The sequence below is a fragment of the Euprymna scolopes genome, chromosome 25 (assembly GCF_053919585.1).
Source record: "Euprymna scolopes isolate OS-2025 chromosome 25, ASM5391958v1, whole genome shotgun sequence".
Lineage (NCBI taxonomy): Eukaryota > Metazoa > Mollusca > Cephalopoda > Sepiida > Sepiolidae > Euprymna > Euprymna scolopes.
Window position 1 is genome coordinate 87,195,882 of NC_136506.1, and position 15,130 is coordinate 87,211,011.

At 31.8% G+C, this 15,130-nt stretch overlaps 1 protein-coding gene and 1 long non-coding RNA gene across 3 annotated transcripts in view; one reads left to right on the forward strand and one right to left on the reverse strand.

Moving 5' to 3' along the window:
- The window catches only part of LOC145247491 (uncharacterized), a 534,006-nt gene that overhangs the window by 125,022 nt on the left and 393,854 nt on the right, over positions 1-15,130 (forward strand). The window lies entirely within an intron of this gene.
- Positions 1-15,130, reverse strand: part of LOC145247487 (ras-related protein Rab-5B-like) — a 107,139-nt gene that overhangs the window by 20,660 nt on the left and 71,349 nt on the right. For both annotated transcript variants that reach the window (XM_080109295.1, XM_080109296.1), the window contains exon 3: positions 13,950-14,101. In XM_080109295.1, the coding sequence (XP_079965421.1) occupies positions 13,950-14,101 (152 nt within the window). The remainder of the gene's footprint in view (positions 1-13,949; positions 14,102-15,130) is intronic.

The following is a 15,130-nucleotide window of genomic DNA, read 5'->3' on the forward strand; positions in this document are numbered from 1 at the left end:
CTGCCCAAGGTTATATGGTCTCCCTAAAACCCATAAAGCGGATATCCCATTAAGGCTCATTCTCTCCATGGTAGAGTCAGCGCAACACAAGGTCTCAAAATGGATCTTTGACATTTTACAACCTGTTTTACAACATTATAGTAAATATTATCTTAAAGATTCATTTTATTTTGCTGACTTTATTAAAAAAAATCTAACATTGTTAATAGATTTATGTGCTCTGATGACATCAGCAATCTTTTTACTTGTGTCCCCGTTTTGGAAACTATAGATATCTGTGCAGATTTTTTTATATTGGGGCCGAATATCACCTCCTCCTATCCCTGAAAACATCTTTATTGAACTTCTGAAAATTTGCCATGACATCTGTGGAATTTAGTTTCAACAATATTATGTATTGGCAAAAAGATGGTGTGACAATGGGCTCAGTACTTGGACTGACCATGGTGAATATTTTTGTGGGCATCTATGAAGAGCGCTTACTATCTGGACCCATAAAACCATTAGTGTACTTGCGATATGTTGACGACACATTCTGTTTATTTAATAACCAAACGGAAGTAAACACTTTTTTCTCCTTACACAATGGAATGCATTCCGCGTTAAAGTACACCTATGAGGGAGAGTGCAATTCATCCATAGCTTTCCTTGATGTATTGGTAACAAAAACACCATCTAGTTACCATACATCTATATACCGGAAACCAACATTTACAGGATTGTACACTCGTTGGGATTCATTTTGCCCTAAAAAACGTAAGATAAATCTAATTTGGACCCTTACACATCGTGCTCTTCTGATTTGTTCCAAGTTAAAATTAGATGAGGAATTGGAAACAATTACGGATACTTTATCCAAAAACGGGTACACACTAGATGTGATTAGGTCAGTTATTCAAAGGAAATTGGCTGAATTCTCCCAAATTAAAGAGAATATAGTGGCCAAATGTCCTTGGTTGGGTACAGTAAGTAAGAAATTTGCCAAACAAATAAGTTCAGCAGTTCATGGATGTTATTTTGCTGCCAATGTTGTGTTCTCTACGAGAACTTTATTACCATCTTCTCGAAAAGACGTTCTTACCCCCCCCCCCGCACCATAATAGTAACATTATTTACAATTTTGAATATGATTGCGGTGCCAACTACTTGGGTTGAACGACATTAAGATTAGATGGAAGAATCCAACAACATGGACCCAGTAAAATTAGGAATGGAACCTACTGGGCAACGGACATTGTTACTAACACATATGGGTCTTTAATTACTGATTTACTTAAAAACCCATCTTGTGCAGCGAACTTTAGTACAGACTCTTTTTCTATTCTTAGTTGTGCTCATTCACTATATCACCTTAAGATCTTGGAGACTATTCATGTTCGACTTAGAAAACCTTCCCTTTGCAAGCAAAGGGAATGCCTCCTGAGTTTGAACGTGATTAATCTCTAGGGTATTCGACCATAACACCGTTTTAATTTTGTTTCCCCACTTTTTTTTTTTCTCTCCCTGTAAATTGAATAAAACGCAATTTTAATTGCTTTTTCATTCTTTGTTTTAAAAATTCCCTCGATACAGCTTTGAGAAGCGAGCGTCGAAACCAGTCAGCTGGCTCCCCATTTCTCTTTCTTTCCTCTCCTGTTCCCCTTTTTGGAGAGAAGATTAAAAGGAATATATATATATATATATATATATATACACATACACACATACATACACACACACAAATTTACTTTTAATCATGAATCATAAGTCTTCCCTTCCTAATTGCAATATTTAAATTTTGTATCCCTAAAAACATTGAGATATATATATATATATATATATATATATATATATATATATATATATATGATTGCAACGTCTCTTGTCAGACGAGTGCCACTCCCTCAGACATTTAAAATTCATGAGCCCAAATGCCTGAGAGAGTATCTATACAAAGATGATGTTACAGAGTCTTAGCTTTGTACGACAGCTAAGTCTCTCTCTCTCTCTCTGTTCAAAATGTTGAGATCCAGCAACAAGCAAGATAGCCAGCAACAAATTAAACTGCAGACCAGCTTAATGCGGGTACTGGTCTCCCGCTTTATGGTTTTTTAAATCAGAGATTTGCTTCTCCTAGAAAGGTTGCCTTCACCACGGCTTACGGGAGCCCTCTCCACCCCAATACACATATACACACACACAAATATACACGGTGCTAGTTGGCCGTTGACCCAGAAAATATATATATACACACACACACACAGGGTGACCCCCCCCCCCCAAAAAAAAACAAAAGCTAAATGGAGGCCATCTAGAACATATGCTGTAGAACGGAGAAAAAAGGCCAAAGACCCTTGTGTTTTGATGTGATGTCTTGAATATAATAAACCAGTTATGACTAAAGTTTCATTTTCTTCGGATAAAACACTAAGAAACGGGGCCTAATTAGAGTTGGAGCCCGTTCTTTTTGTGTCACCCGGTATATATATGTGTGTGGCATAATCACATTGACACACTGGTTCTTGTCAGATCACCGAAGTTAAGCAATGTTGAGCCTGGTTAGTACCAGATGGGTGACCATTTGGGAATTATAAGCGCTGTATGTGCTCTCCACTTATTTTGGCATTTGTTTCCAGTCGTCCTGTACATACACTTCACTTGTCACTGGTATTGAACAATGTCGACACAGGAGAGGTATGGCTGGAGATTGCACACCTCCTGCCACAAAAATTTCACATGCAGGCACCCCTAAGTGGGTATCCATAGTCTGTCAAAGACTGAAGGAGCCTGTTATGTGTGTGTGTGGCATTGATTAGTAATATTTTAAGTTTCTATAATATATCTTAACTAAACTGATTATTTGTTAAAAAGACTTGGTTTTGAATAGGAAAGTAGGATAAAGTATGCAATAAGGACTTCAACCAATTTCACTACAAAAGAAAAGGACAGATTTCAGTTTATAACAGTTTGACCTTCACCTTTGCAGGCAAGTGGATTTTTGCAACCATAAGTGCGTTTTTTTTTTATATATTTACACAACTTTAATCTTTGAATTGATATTTTTATTAAGAAAACAAAAAATAATGACGAGTTATATTTATTCGCGACCACGATTGATTTTTATGGAGAGGGCATTTACATATTTATAAAAAAAATTTGAAATGATTTAAACCAAAATTTGGATTGATATCTAAAAAAAAAAAAATAAATAAATAAATAAATAAAACAAATTATATTTATTCGTGACTCAAGATCGCCAAAATGAGACAGCGTGCATTGATACTTTTATTTGGAAAAAAAAAAATAAATAAATAATAACCCAAGTAATAATTGAAAATTTAGGATCTTGTCAGCGGTCAGTGAAAGAAAAATTTTTCTAGACTAAGGCAAGCCCCCCCCCCCCTCAAAATTTATCTTACATTAATAAAATATTTTATTTCTTCATCTTTTTTCTTGAATATCATTTTCCCTACATCGATCTGTCGATTAAAACAACCCTTTATTCTTTCTTATTTAAAAATCAAAAAGCCTACCAAAAAATAATATAACTATTGAAATGTAAAATAATTATCCCTTGTTTATTAAAACGTTTTATATATATATATATATATATATATATATATATATATATAAAACACACCCTTGACCTTTGCATATGGCATTCTGTAAACAAACAATATTTATTTATTTACAGACTTATCTTCATAGTTGTTTTCCCCGTTTCAGCCAACTATTTGAGGATAGAGGCATTAAATCTCTATGATTCAGGTGAACATAGTCTGAAGATAGCGGTTTCAATTCTAAACAAAGCTAGCCAGAGGATTAGTTAGCCAAAACATGGTGAGATGACAACAACTATGGAAGGCAGTAATTACTGTGGATACACTCAATAAACTCAGCATTTCTATCTCGTCGTGGTTAACCACTTGAAGAATAATTGACTAAAACGTGGTGAAACAGTCCGCAAATATCCAAATTACTTGATTCCACTTTGAAACTGGAAAATGTGGCATGGTTGATGACTCAAAATGTGGCCCAGATTAGTGATTAAACTAGATTCGGAACTCTTTATAGGTCAACATATCTATAGTCTTTACCAGTGGAATCAAGACCAGCTGTTAATTAGCTAAATATTAGCAACAGACTGCTGTGATTGGTCGGCTCTCATTCTGGCTCAACCAATTCAGGATGAATGTTATTCTAAGTTGATTATTTGGATCCACCAGCATTCACAATGAAGAATAATAAGTTCAGTGTGATGCTCGTTTGGATAAATCAACTTTCGTCATACAATTACTTGTTCTTGGAAAAATGGTGAAATCAAAAACTATTGAAGTTCTTGCGATCTATGTCTTTCTGTTTTAACTTATTCTTTTTTCCTTTATTTATGTTGAGGGTAAATGCTTCTAATTGTATTTGTATGCCTTTCTTCCAGAGAGAAATCTCCATAGAAATGAAATATTTCGTCATTACTGAAACTACATCTGCTTCAAAAGAAGGCATTGGAAAAATCTGTCAAAAAAAGTTAATATCGTTTTATATGTTAACTTGCTCTAAATTGGAAATACTGGATCAGCAGTTCACAAGTGAATTCTTTAAGAATTCATGTGCTAACAAGGTGCCTTAAGTTTCCAGACTTTTTTTATACATAACTTTAAAAATGGTCGTGCACTCTTGAACATTCAGCATGTTATTGTCATATATCTTATTAGATGACTCACCAAGTTTTATAATTTCAGGTTCAAATAAACAGCTACAGCAGGAATTAAAGCCTGACTGTCACAGCTGGTGAATTTCAAAACTGCAATCTGGACGTGAGGAAGAACGAAATGTAATAAAATTATATTTTAAACTTGGAAAAATGCCACATAAATGGTTCAGACTGCTTTTTGTATCAGTTTTTAAGTGGCATAAGATATTTTAGGCTTGATGTATTCATAATTTTTTTTTTTTTATTGGTTATAAAAAAAAATTATAAATACACTAAGCCTCAAAGGAAAAAAAAAGCAAATAGCTCCTAATGATAATCGGATGCACCAACAGAAAGTGCTTAAGAATATGGCTGAACAACAACTTTTGGGTGCCGTTTTATACAACATGCCAGCTGAAATTAAAAAGACTGCTTGGCGAATGGAAAAGATATATATATATATATATATATATATATATATATTACATACATAAAATAAAATAGTATCTGCCTACCTATCCATATATTCCTTTTTCTGGAAAACTACTTTGTTGATCTAGCTGAAATTTTGTATGGATCTTCATTATGACAAAGTGCAGTGAATTAAGTATTATGGTATCTGTTACATGCACAGTTAGGGATTAGTATTTAATGTAACAATGGGCACAAATTTATCCATATTCAACCATTAATTTGACATAAAACTCATTCTAAATCAACTGGCTAAAAAATAAAAACTCATAAAAACACTGACTACAGAGAATTATCTTTTCTAATAGTTTTAAAAGATTATAAAATTTGAGATTTATTAAAATTTTATTAGAGTAAAGATTAAGTTAAGAGTTTCAAATTAAGATTTACAAATATGGACATTCATTGAAAGATTTTAAAAATTAAACCCATCACACAATTAGATTTACTTTCTAATAATGAAATATATTTTCAGAATAAATTACCCCAGTTAAACATAGCTCAAGTGTAACAATTTTTTTTTTTTTTTTTTTAGAATAAACTGAATGAATTCAGAAATAATGGATTTACAAAAGACATTTTGAAGGTCTACCTGACATACATTCTGGCATCCGATAGAATGACCCATTCCTAACTTGAGCAAAATAAGAAAACTGAGAAATTGAGAAATTTTTTTTTTTTTAATAAAATACTGGAGAAAATTTAATCTGTATAATACCTAATCATATATTTTGTACCATGTGCTGCATGTGTAGATATCGCTTTTTTGTGGAGAGCATTATAAATTTGAAACGATAAAAGATTCCCAAAAATCAATAAAAGGTCATAATATTTAATGGAATATTAAAAGAATAACTGGATTCCTAAGGTGTCGCTTATGTGTGAAATTTAATGTAAAATGATACCCCACTTCTAGGCCATTCTAGTTTTTTAGATCAGTTTAAAAAAAATTGCTGTTAGATAAATTCTGTATGATTATTTTCATGGTGAAAGAAAGGCCAATGAAAAAAAAGCTTCCATACGCCTACTGTTAGCCCTAAGTTCAGATGGTAAAATCCACCTAAACAAAAAAAAAAACAAAAAAACTTTAATTCTAAAACTATCATGATATTAAAAAAAAAGTGCCCCTCCCTTCTGGAAAAAAAAAAAAAAGGTAGCATAATGCATAGAATTCATTTTCCATAACGAAAATTGATTAACTGCTCAAAATGCTAATATGACCCAGAAAGAAGAGGGGATCATTTTACATTAAATTCAATGCAAAATTCGTTCTAAACTAACTTATTCTACGTTTTTTCAGGGTGTTCCCCACTTAATTGCCTAAAAATGTAGAAACTTATTTGGTGGGTGGGTGACGAATATTTTTCAATATTTTTATTTTTTTTACATGCTGAAAATATCAACTGATATTTTATTTTAATTTATGCTTTTCATTAAATTCCATTAAATTTAGCTTTTTGTGCTAAAAATGGTCAAAGTTTTTATTTTAAGAAAAAAAAAAAAAAAAAAAAAACTGGTTGCTAGCAAGAGAAAGACGCCATGTGTGTGTGTGGGGGGGAGAAGGTCAGTCATTCTTTGCTGAAACAAAAGTCATTTGATGTATAGCATGATACAAAGCAAAACAAATCAAGGAGAGAGAGAGAGGAAGAAAGAAAAGTCTTTGCTTGAAAAACAAACAAAAAAATGCCTTTACTAAATTCCAAGAAAAATCAGAATTCCGCCTTTTCTAGTTTACAAAAAGAAGCAGAGATCTCACATCTTTGGTCTACACTCCAAATGCTGTTTCTGGTCTTGAATTTATAGATTCAAACTGAAAAAAAAAACAGCAGTGGTTGTCCAGAATAACCTCTATATTAAAAACAAAATTACAGAAAAATCTATGATGTATGTACCCATGATGGAATGGAAGCATCATATTCCAAAAATTGCATATAGTGAACAAATAGTTTTATTTTTAGAAATTTTTTTAAACAATTTAAAGCAATTAATGGGAAATCGTAGGCATTACAAGACTCATCTCACAAGTTTGAATTATTGTTGAATTATTTTCTTTTGTTCTTTCAAGATGGGATGTGAAAGTCCCTCTTCACTTAGTTAAAAAAAAAAAAAAAAAAAAAAATCAAACCGATCAATTTATGTGATTTTTGGAATATGACACTTTTATTCAGTCATGGATATGTACATCATGCAATTTTTGTTTATTTTTTAATATGGGGGAATTTTGGACAAGAACCAAAAATAGCCTTTTTTTTTTTACTCTATATAGTATTGAGAGCTTTTTTTTAATCATTTGTTTGGGTTTCAGTATTTATTACTTAGGATGAATAAACATAAAAGTAAAAAAATCAAAAATGTTTTATTTTTATTATTGGAATCCTTTTGAGATGAGTAATTTATTTATTTGCGGACTATTATTCTCATCTTTGTAGTTATTGTTTCACAACGTTTTGGCCAACTATTACCCTGGCGTTCGTCAGGTGTAAACTACGACAAGATAGGAAGACTGAGTCTTAACTATATCCTCAGTAATTACTGCCTTCCATAGTTGTCGTCTCACCATGTTTTGACCAACTAAGCCTCTGGCTGGCTTTGGGTAGGATTGAAACTGCTATTTTCAGACAATGCTCATCTGGAACTGTAGAGATTCAACGTCTATCTACTGTGCCATGGCATCTGAAGAGGATACAGTTAAGAGAGTCAGTATTCCTATCCAGCCAACTGACAAAGGCCAGAGGAATAGTTGGCCGAAACGCTGTGAAACTACAAAGATGAGGATAATAGTCAGCAAATAAATAAAAAAAATGAAAAGGTTTTGTCGATAGTCACGTATGGCATATTTTAGGAGAGTAATCAAATCTTTTTAAACAAGAGTATCATTTCACATATAACCTAATTTTGTCAATCTGCATCTTTTAGCAATATTTGGTGATATTAAATTTTTATGATGATGAAAAGAAATAAAATTCTATTCTTTCCTTATTTTTTTTGCATTTGTCAATAAATTGAAAACTCAAAGAACAACGGACACATTTTCACTGGAGGAGGAGGAGGGTTAGTAATAAAATTCTGAAGACAGTCACGTTTAGATCAACATTTCCAATCATCCATGTCAAAGAAACTTGTTAAGATTCTGCTGGTACGGAGCATAGATTAGCAGTGCATTACCAATGATAACGGGTGCTATTTCTTTTAAGATCGTAAATTTTTTTTTTTTTTTTTTTTTTTTTTTGAATAATTTTGCTTAAATATTTCTTACTCTTCCGAACTTCACATCTTTAAATTCCAAAATTTTAGAAAACCAAGTAATGCTGTATATTTGTTTTCTTTCTTTTATTAATTTAAAAATGATATTTTTTTCCCCCGAGACTTAGTGGCATACATTCTTATCAAGACTTGTTTGTATTTTTTATCTTTTCACACTCATTTCGTTCGTGTTACTAATTCCAGTGGGAGGGAGGGGGTCATAAAAATTGTACGTTCGATCTTGTTAACGGCTATATCAAAGATCAAAGTCAAACCCAATGTGTTCTGAGTGAAAATAGAATAAGAGTTAATCAAATATTTTGAAATCATTATTTTGTGAGGTTAAATTTGATTTTCTAAAATTTTTTTAACTAACTTTACAAAATAATGCCTTTAAAATATTTGACCAGCTCCCAACATTTTTCTTAAAAAAAATAAAATAAAAAATAAATAAAAAGATAAAAACACCAGAAATTTTTATCTAACACATCAAAATGAAATGAAATTATATTTCTATCTTGTTGTTCCTAAATAACTATGTCTATGTAATGCTTCGATTATTCAGACTATTACTTTTACATTCACGCTTCAGACAATGTAACCTCTAACCACATTCAGGTGTCGCTTTTAAAAGTTGGGGGAATCTCTAACTCAGGAACCTATGTATATTTGCTACAAAATTCTCTATAAAGGTTTACAAGTTCAAAAAAATTGCGCTTGAAAAATAAAAAATAAAATTTAAGTTACATTGACTAAAACATCAAAATAACGATTAAACCAGCGATCAAAATCATGTGAAATGATCAATCCTTATCTAAAAAATTTGGAAACTTCATTATGTTCATATTAGCGGGGCTATCCAACGTTGCCTGGGAATATAGATAAATAGTGTTTATAAAAGAAAAAAAGTGTACAACATCTTTTTTTTAAAACTTCTTCCACATTACTTTCTAAACACTCCTTATCACCTTTCTCTAATTTATGCATAAACTTTGGCAAAAAAAAAAAAAAAAAAAAAAAAAAAAAAAAAAAAAAAAAAAAAAACCTGACATAGTGATCTAGTTTAAGTGTTCTTCGGGGACAGGTTGCATCTCAAAGATGTCTATCCGCAAACTATTCCTCATCTGAAACAAGCAATCACAGCTCAAAATCAGGTTAAGTGCCAAGAGAATAAGGTGTTGACAATTTTTCATCCAGATGAGCTTATTGTTGAATGGTGATAAAACAGAGTTGCAGATTCATAACTGAAACTTGGTGGACAAGCTAGACATAGACTGAAATATATGATTGCAGAAAGGATTATGAATTTTATTAAAGTTTAGCAAAATAATAAAAACAATGATCAAGATTAGTTTTAACTATTTTTGGGTAAGTGTACATCCTCACTCAAAAATAGGAAATTTTTGAATCTTCAGTGTTTGCACTAATATTTATATAAAACAACATCTCAATCAGTGAAGAAAAAAGTTGCAAGTATTTTTGTTTTATTTTTTTCAATGTATTGATATAGAAAGAAAAAGGTCTCATTATGGAAATAGAGTGGTAGATTTCTTTCTGAATTCATTTTAGATGGATAGAAGTGTGACTTGATATTTGCTTTCTCCCTTCTCCAAAACACTTTAAAGCAAGTGATAGGATTATTTGTGAGGTAGGAGAGAAAGTAAGTACACACACAGTCATTATTATAAAGCACAGGATTAAATAATACTACCAAGGAGACCCAACGTTGCCCAGGATTGAATGATGAGCGACAAATGTTTTACACTCCCATATTTTTATTGTCATCGAAACCAGTGAAATTGCTCACTTTTCAATCAAATTGATTTATTGCTTGCTTTAGTTGGGGATTTATCACGGTGCACCGAGAGGAAGCTTCATATGCCACCCCTCTACTCCCGCAGTGAATTAGTCCAAAATATATTGTAGTCAAACTGTACTGCACAGAACCTACTGTTGATTTCATAAAATTATCTTTTCTATATAACAGCTTAGATTAAAGGTTAAAATGCAAAAGACAAGCATCATGCTTTAGTTGTGATTTAAACAGAAACATTCACTTCGAATGAGCCACTATCATATCAAAGAACCTACTGTTATTTTATAAGCCTGGTCTTTCTGCTTGTGTGGTGATAATGGCTTGAATTTAAGTTTAAAATGTAAAAGTCAAATATCATGGTTCAATTGTACTTTAAACAAAAAAAAAATTCATTCTGAATAACTTCTCAAATGCACTTGTGATGTTAGGCTGTGTAAGGTGTTAACTTTGGTCAAAATCGCACGTTTCTTTAAAAAATTTTCCATTATCGATACTTATTGAATACATTCCAATACAAAACCTATCTAAGAACACTGCCAGATATGTAAAGTACATTTGTGCAAAATTTCACAAAAATTGGCCCAGCTGTTTAGGAGTCCATAGCAAACTCTCACCCTCTCACACATACAAAGTTCCTTTTATATAATAGTAGAGATAAGCATAAGATGCAGAAAATGTAAAATAGAAAATATAAAGATGGAGAAAATGTAATCCGTTTCATGTAAAGATTAGCATAAGCCAATCAGGCTTCTGCAATTTTATATTAACATCTAAATCTGAAGAATTAAAAAAAAAAAAAAAAAAAAATGCAGATCCTCTAGTCTCTTCCATATGTCAGTTAGCATAAAATTATACAAGAACTGTGTCGACAGAAATTTTACCATCTAAATGCACAGAGCAGGATGTAAGTAATCAATATCATCTAGTTGGTCATGTGATGGTCACATGATGCAGACACGGATTATATACATGCCTTTTTGTCACTAAAGTTCGTGTGACTATTCGCAGGTTTTAGGATGGATACAAACACGAGAGAAAGCAAAGAAAATCAAATTGAGATTGAGACAAAATGCCAAGTGGAAGAATTTCCTGTAGAATTTGCTCTTTAAGATTATTTAAAAAGACTGAGAAGTTGGAGCTAAAAAAAAAAAAAAAAAAAAAAAAAAAAAATCACTTTTTGGTTATCTCTGAGATCATGCATCGTCAAGGTCAAGTTCTCATCTAGCATTTTGAGATGTAAAAGAAAACATGAAATGAATAAATGTACAAAGTTTGGATTGTTACAATTTCATTCTTTCTCATTCTCAAGACAAGATGACAACTGAAGATGGGGGGTGAATGATTTTGATACTCCACAAATTATAGAATTTGTAACAATACTTACATACTAGTACTAATTACATAAATCTATTAATTTCTTCTATTTTTTAGGGGATAGGGATAGTGTAGTATCTATCCTGTTGTCATGGTACAATCCATCCATCCATCCAGGGATTACATTTTTTTTTAGAGGGCTGGAGGAGAGTAGATGGGTGTAGCAGCTACTTTTTTTTTTCATGAGGCTATCACCCAGACATTAACTTGCCTTTTGGAGGGAGGGGGGGTACCAAATTACATAATATTTACTAGCAAAAAAGGGTAAAATTTGTCAGGAATTTTTTTTTTTTTTTTTTTTTTTTTTTTTTGGATATTTCAGTATTTTTCAATAAAACATCTTTTAAATGATGCTATTTATGTTTGATAAGAAAACCTCAGTTGAAATTTTTTTTTTTTATTTAATTGGTTTGTTGTGGGGATTAGTATACAAAGTGTGTCTTGCTGTTTCACCAGAGTCCTTGAGCTCCCTCCTCATGACTGGATTTTTCACGTGCCCATTAGCATGGTAATAAATCCGCTCCCCTCATTGTTCTTTGTTTTATTTCTGCTTTCTGTGATATATAACATATGTTGCCATTTACCAGTTGTGTGAATTATAGGATTTTTGTTTTTGTCACCGTGGGAACCTAGATGGCAAGTGTGTCTGAGAGACAAAAAATTATAATTCTGATATCACAAAGAGTCAAAATTATTTTGACTTTGTATAAAATTCATTCATATGTGTAGAAAAAAGTATATATATATATATATATATATATATATATATATACACATACATACACACATATATATATATATATATCAATTATTTATAGACACGACAAAGCCATATGCTGGTACACACAGATTTATTTGTCGATATAATAAGGAAACAGTGATTGGGGAGGTGTTATATGCTCTTTATACCTAGGTATTTTGAATCCAAAGGTCTATCAGAAGAGGGGCTAGGGAACTACGTTGCAAACATTTCAATATGATATCTAGCTGGGGGATTATTGGAGGAATATTAATGCATCTGGTATATAGGGGAGTGATGGGCAAGGGGTGAGCAGGGTATCTGGAGGTTTTAAACTAATGTAGGCGAGTTTTAGTTAGCTGGGAACCTGCGAGAGATTAGGAACTATAGGGAAAAGAGATAATATAATATGGGGGGGGGGTAAGATACATAAAGCATAAATGGAGTGGGATAGATAACTGGGTAAACCACATAGGGATTAGAGGGATACTGGTTGTTAAAAATTATACAGATTTTCTTATATATATATATTAATAGTATCCTTAAGTCTTGACAGACTATGGATATCGACTGTAAGGATGACTGCGTATGGAATTTTTGTGGCAAGAGTTGTGCAATCTCCAACCACACCTTTCCTGAGTAGCGTTGTTAAATATCAGTGAAGGTTCAGGATGACTGAAAACAATGCAGACATAAGTGGAGAGCACAGACAATGATCATCCATCTGGTACTAGCCAAGCTCAATGTTGGTTAACTTTGGTGATCTGACGAGAACCGATATGTCAGTGTGATATATAAGTAGAAAGTAGAGCTACCAATAGTTAGTTTTTAAAGTTTTAATATTTTAGTATTTTTCATAAAAAAAACAAAAAAAAACTAAAATATTAAAAAAAAAAAAACAAAAAAAAAAACACAAAAAAAACTTGTTCAACTTCTTTATATAAAGTTATTTTTTTATTTTAAGCTGGCAAAGAGGGATAACTTATCTCAAATTATTTTTGATTTTTTGAAATTCATTTTAAACAAAGATTTTATTTTTCAATCATTTTTATTTAAGAAAAAAAAAAAAAAAAAATGGTTAACTCCTCTAAAATGCTAGAATTGCATGGAAATGGATCATTTTGAATTAAATTTATATAAAAAAACTGACCTCCAACTCTAAATGGTTTGATTTATGAATGTCATCAATTATATCTGATGATTAATTTAAGTTCTTTGTTTTTCATATACCTTCATTTTATTTTTTGTTTCATCATTTCTTAAAATGACAAAAAAAATCTTAAAAATCAATTGTTGAAATCTTTATTGGATTCTGGTTTTTATGTAAAATAGTGCACATGAGTGCATGGGAAAATATCAGCAACTACGAAGGATTGCTGGCTTGCAAAGAGATTAGCAGCAGCAACAGAAAAAAAAAAGAAAAAAAAGGCGCATATGCAAATTAGGAAGTGTGCGTGAAAAGGAGAAAAAATGTACCATGTGGTGGGGAGAAGCAAATATAATATACAAATTATTGTTATAAAATTCAAAAAATTCATGAATTCAAAAAATAAATCTGAATAAAAATACTATTTCATGACTTGAGAAATTTAAAATAAAGTTGATGTAAAGTAGACAATTTTTTTTTAAAATCGTACCTGATTTGTTATATCATACACCACTATTGCTGCTTGGGCTCCTCTATAATACATAGGAGCAAGGCTGTGATATCGCTCCTGGCCAGCTGTGTCCCAAATTTCAAATTTTACTGTAGTATCATCAAGACAAACTGTCTGAGTCAGAAAAGCAGCTGGAAAATAAATAAAAAAAAAATAAAATAAGAATAAAAGAATGCACAAAAACACTTTTTTTTTTTTTTTTTTTTTTAATTGTCAAAATATTGATCTTTCACCTGTGGGAAGAAGTTGAGTGTTGAGCAAAAAAAGAAAAACAGATGAAAGATCACTGACTTTCCTTCCATATACGATAAGCTATGCACAACTATTTGGGATTCCTCTTGATGTTTTCCAATGATCTTCTGAGTGGAACATTTCATATTTGTAAACCTTTCCACAACAGACTAATATGCAGGGTTTTCTTTTCCCCTGTAAAAATGGATTTATACTCATGATTCCAATAAAGGTAGAATTAAAAATTCCATGACAATTCCTCTAAAGTTTGATATAAAGCACCTGAAAAATATCCCGAAGATAAAAAACATTGTGATGTGCCGCGTGTGCTACCCTGTTCGACAACTGCTACCGACCCAGATGCAGTGTACTGTGGTTTCCTGCTGTCAGCTTCTCTTCTAGTTATCATCTCTCAGTCGCGGCACAGATTCACAAGTAAAAAAGAAAAAAACATCATGTGGATGTCAGTTGGGCTCTGGATGCATGCGACACCACCGTGGGAAACAACACTCTAATGTCCACATCTATGTCTTATGTTGTGGCAGTGTTAGTTGTCAGCTCTGAGCCACAATCTGCGTTCAACTGTCTTAAACTAGCAACTGTCTTTAATTGTTGCAAACCCAAGACATTGTAAATAATGAAATTATTTTAATAGTAAACATGTAACCAAAACAAAATAAAAAAATAATGCTATATGTAAAAAAGAATCCATCTACAAAACAAAGTTCTTCATTTTTTTTCTTTCCTTAATTCTCCCACACTTGACAGACCCAACAGATGTACTGTCACTACTGTGAATACTTTCTTCTATTACATTTATCTAATATATAAAGTTAGATTTTCAAACTCAGACTTTTCCAGCAATGAAGCAGATCTATGTTGGATTCTGACTAGCAGGTCATGTGACATCACTTATTTGCTCAGAAATG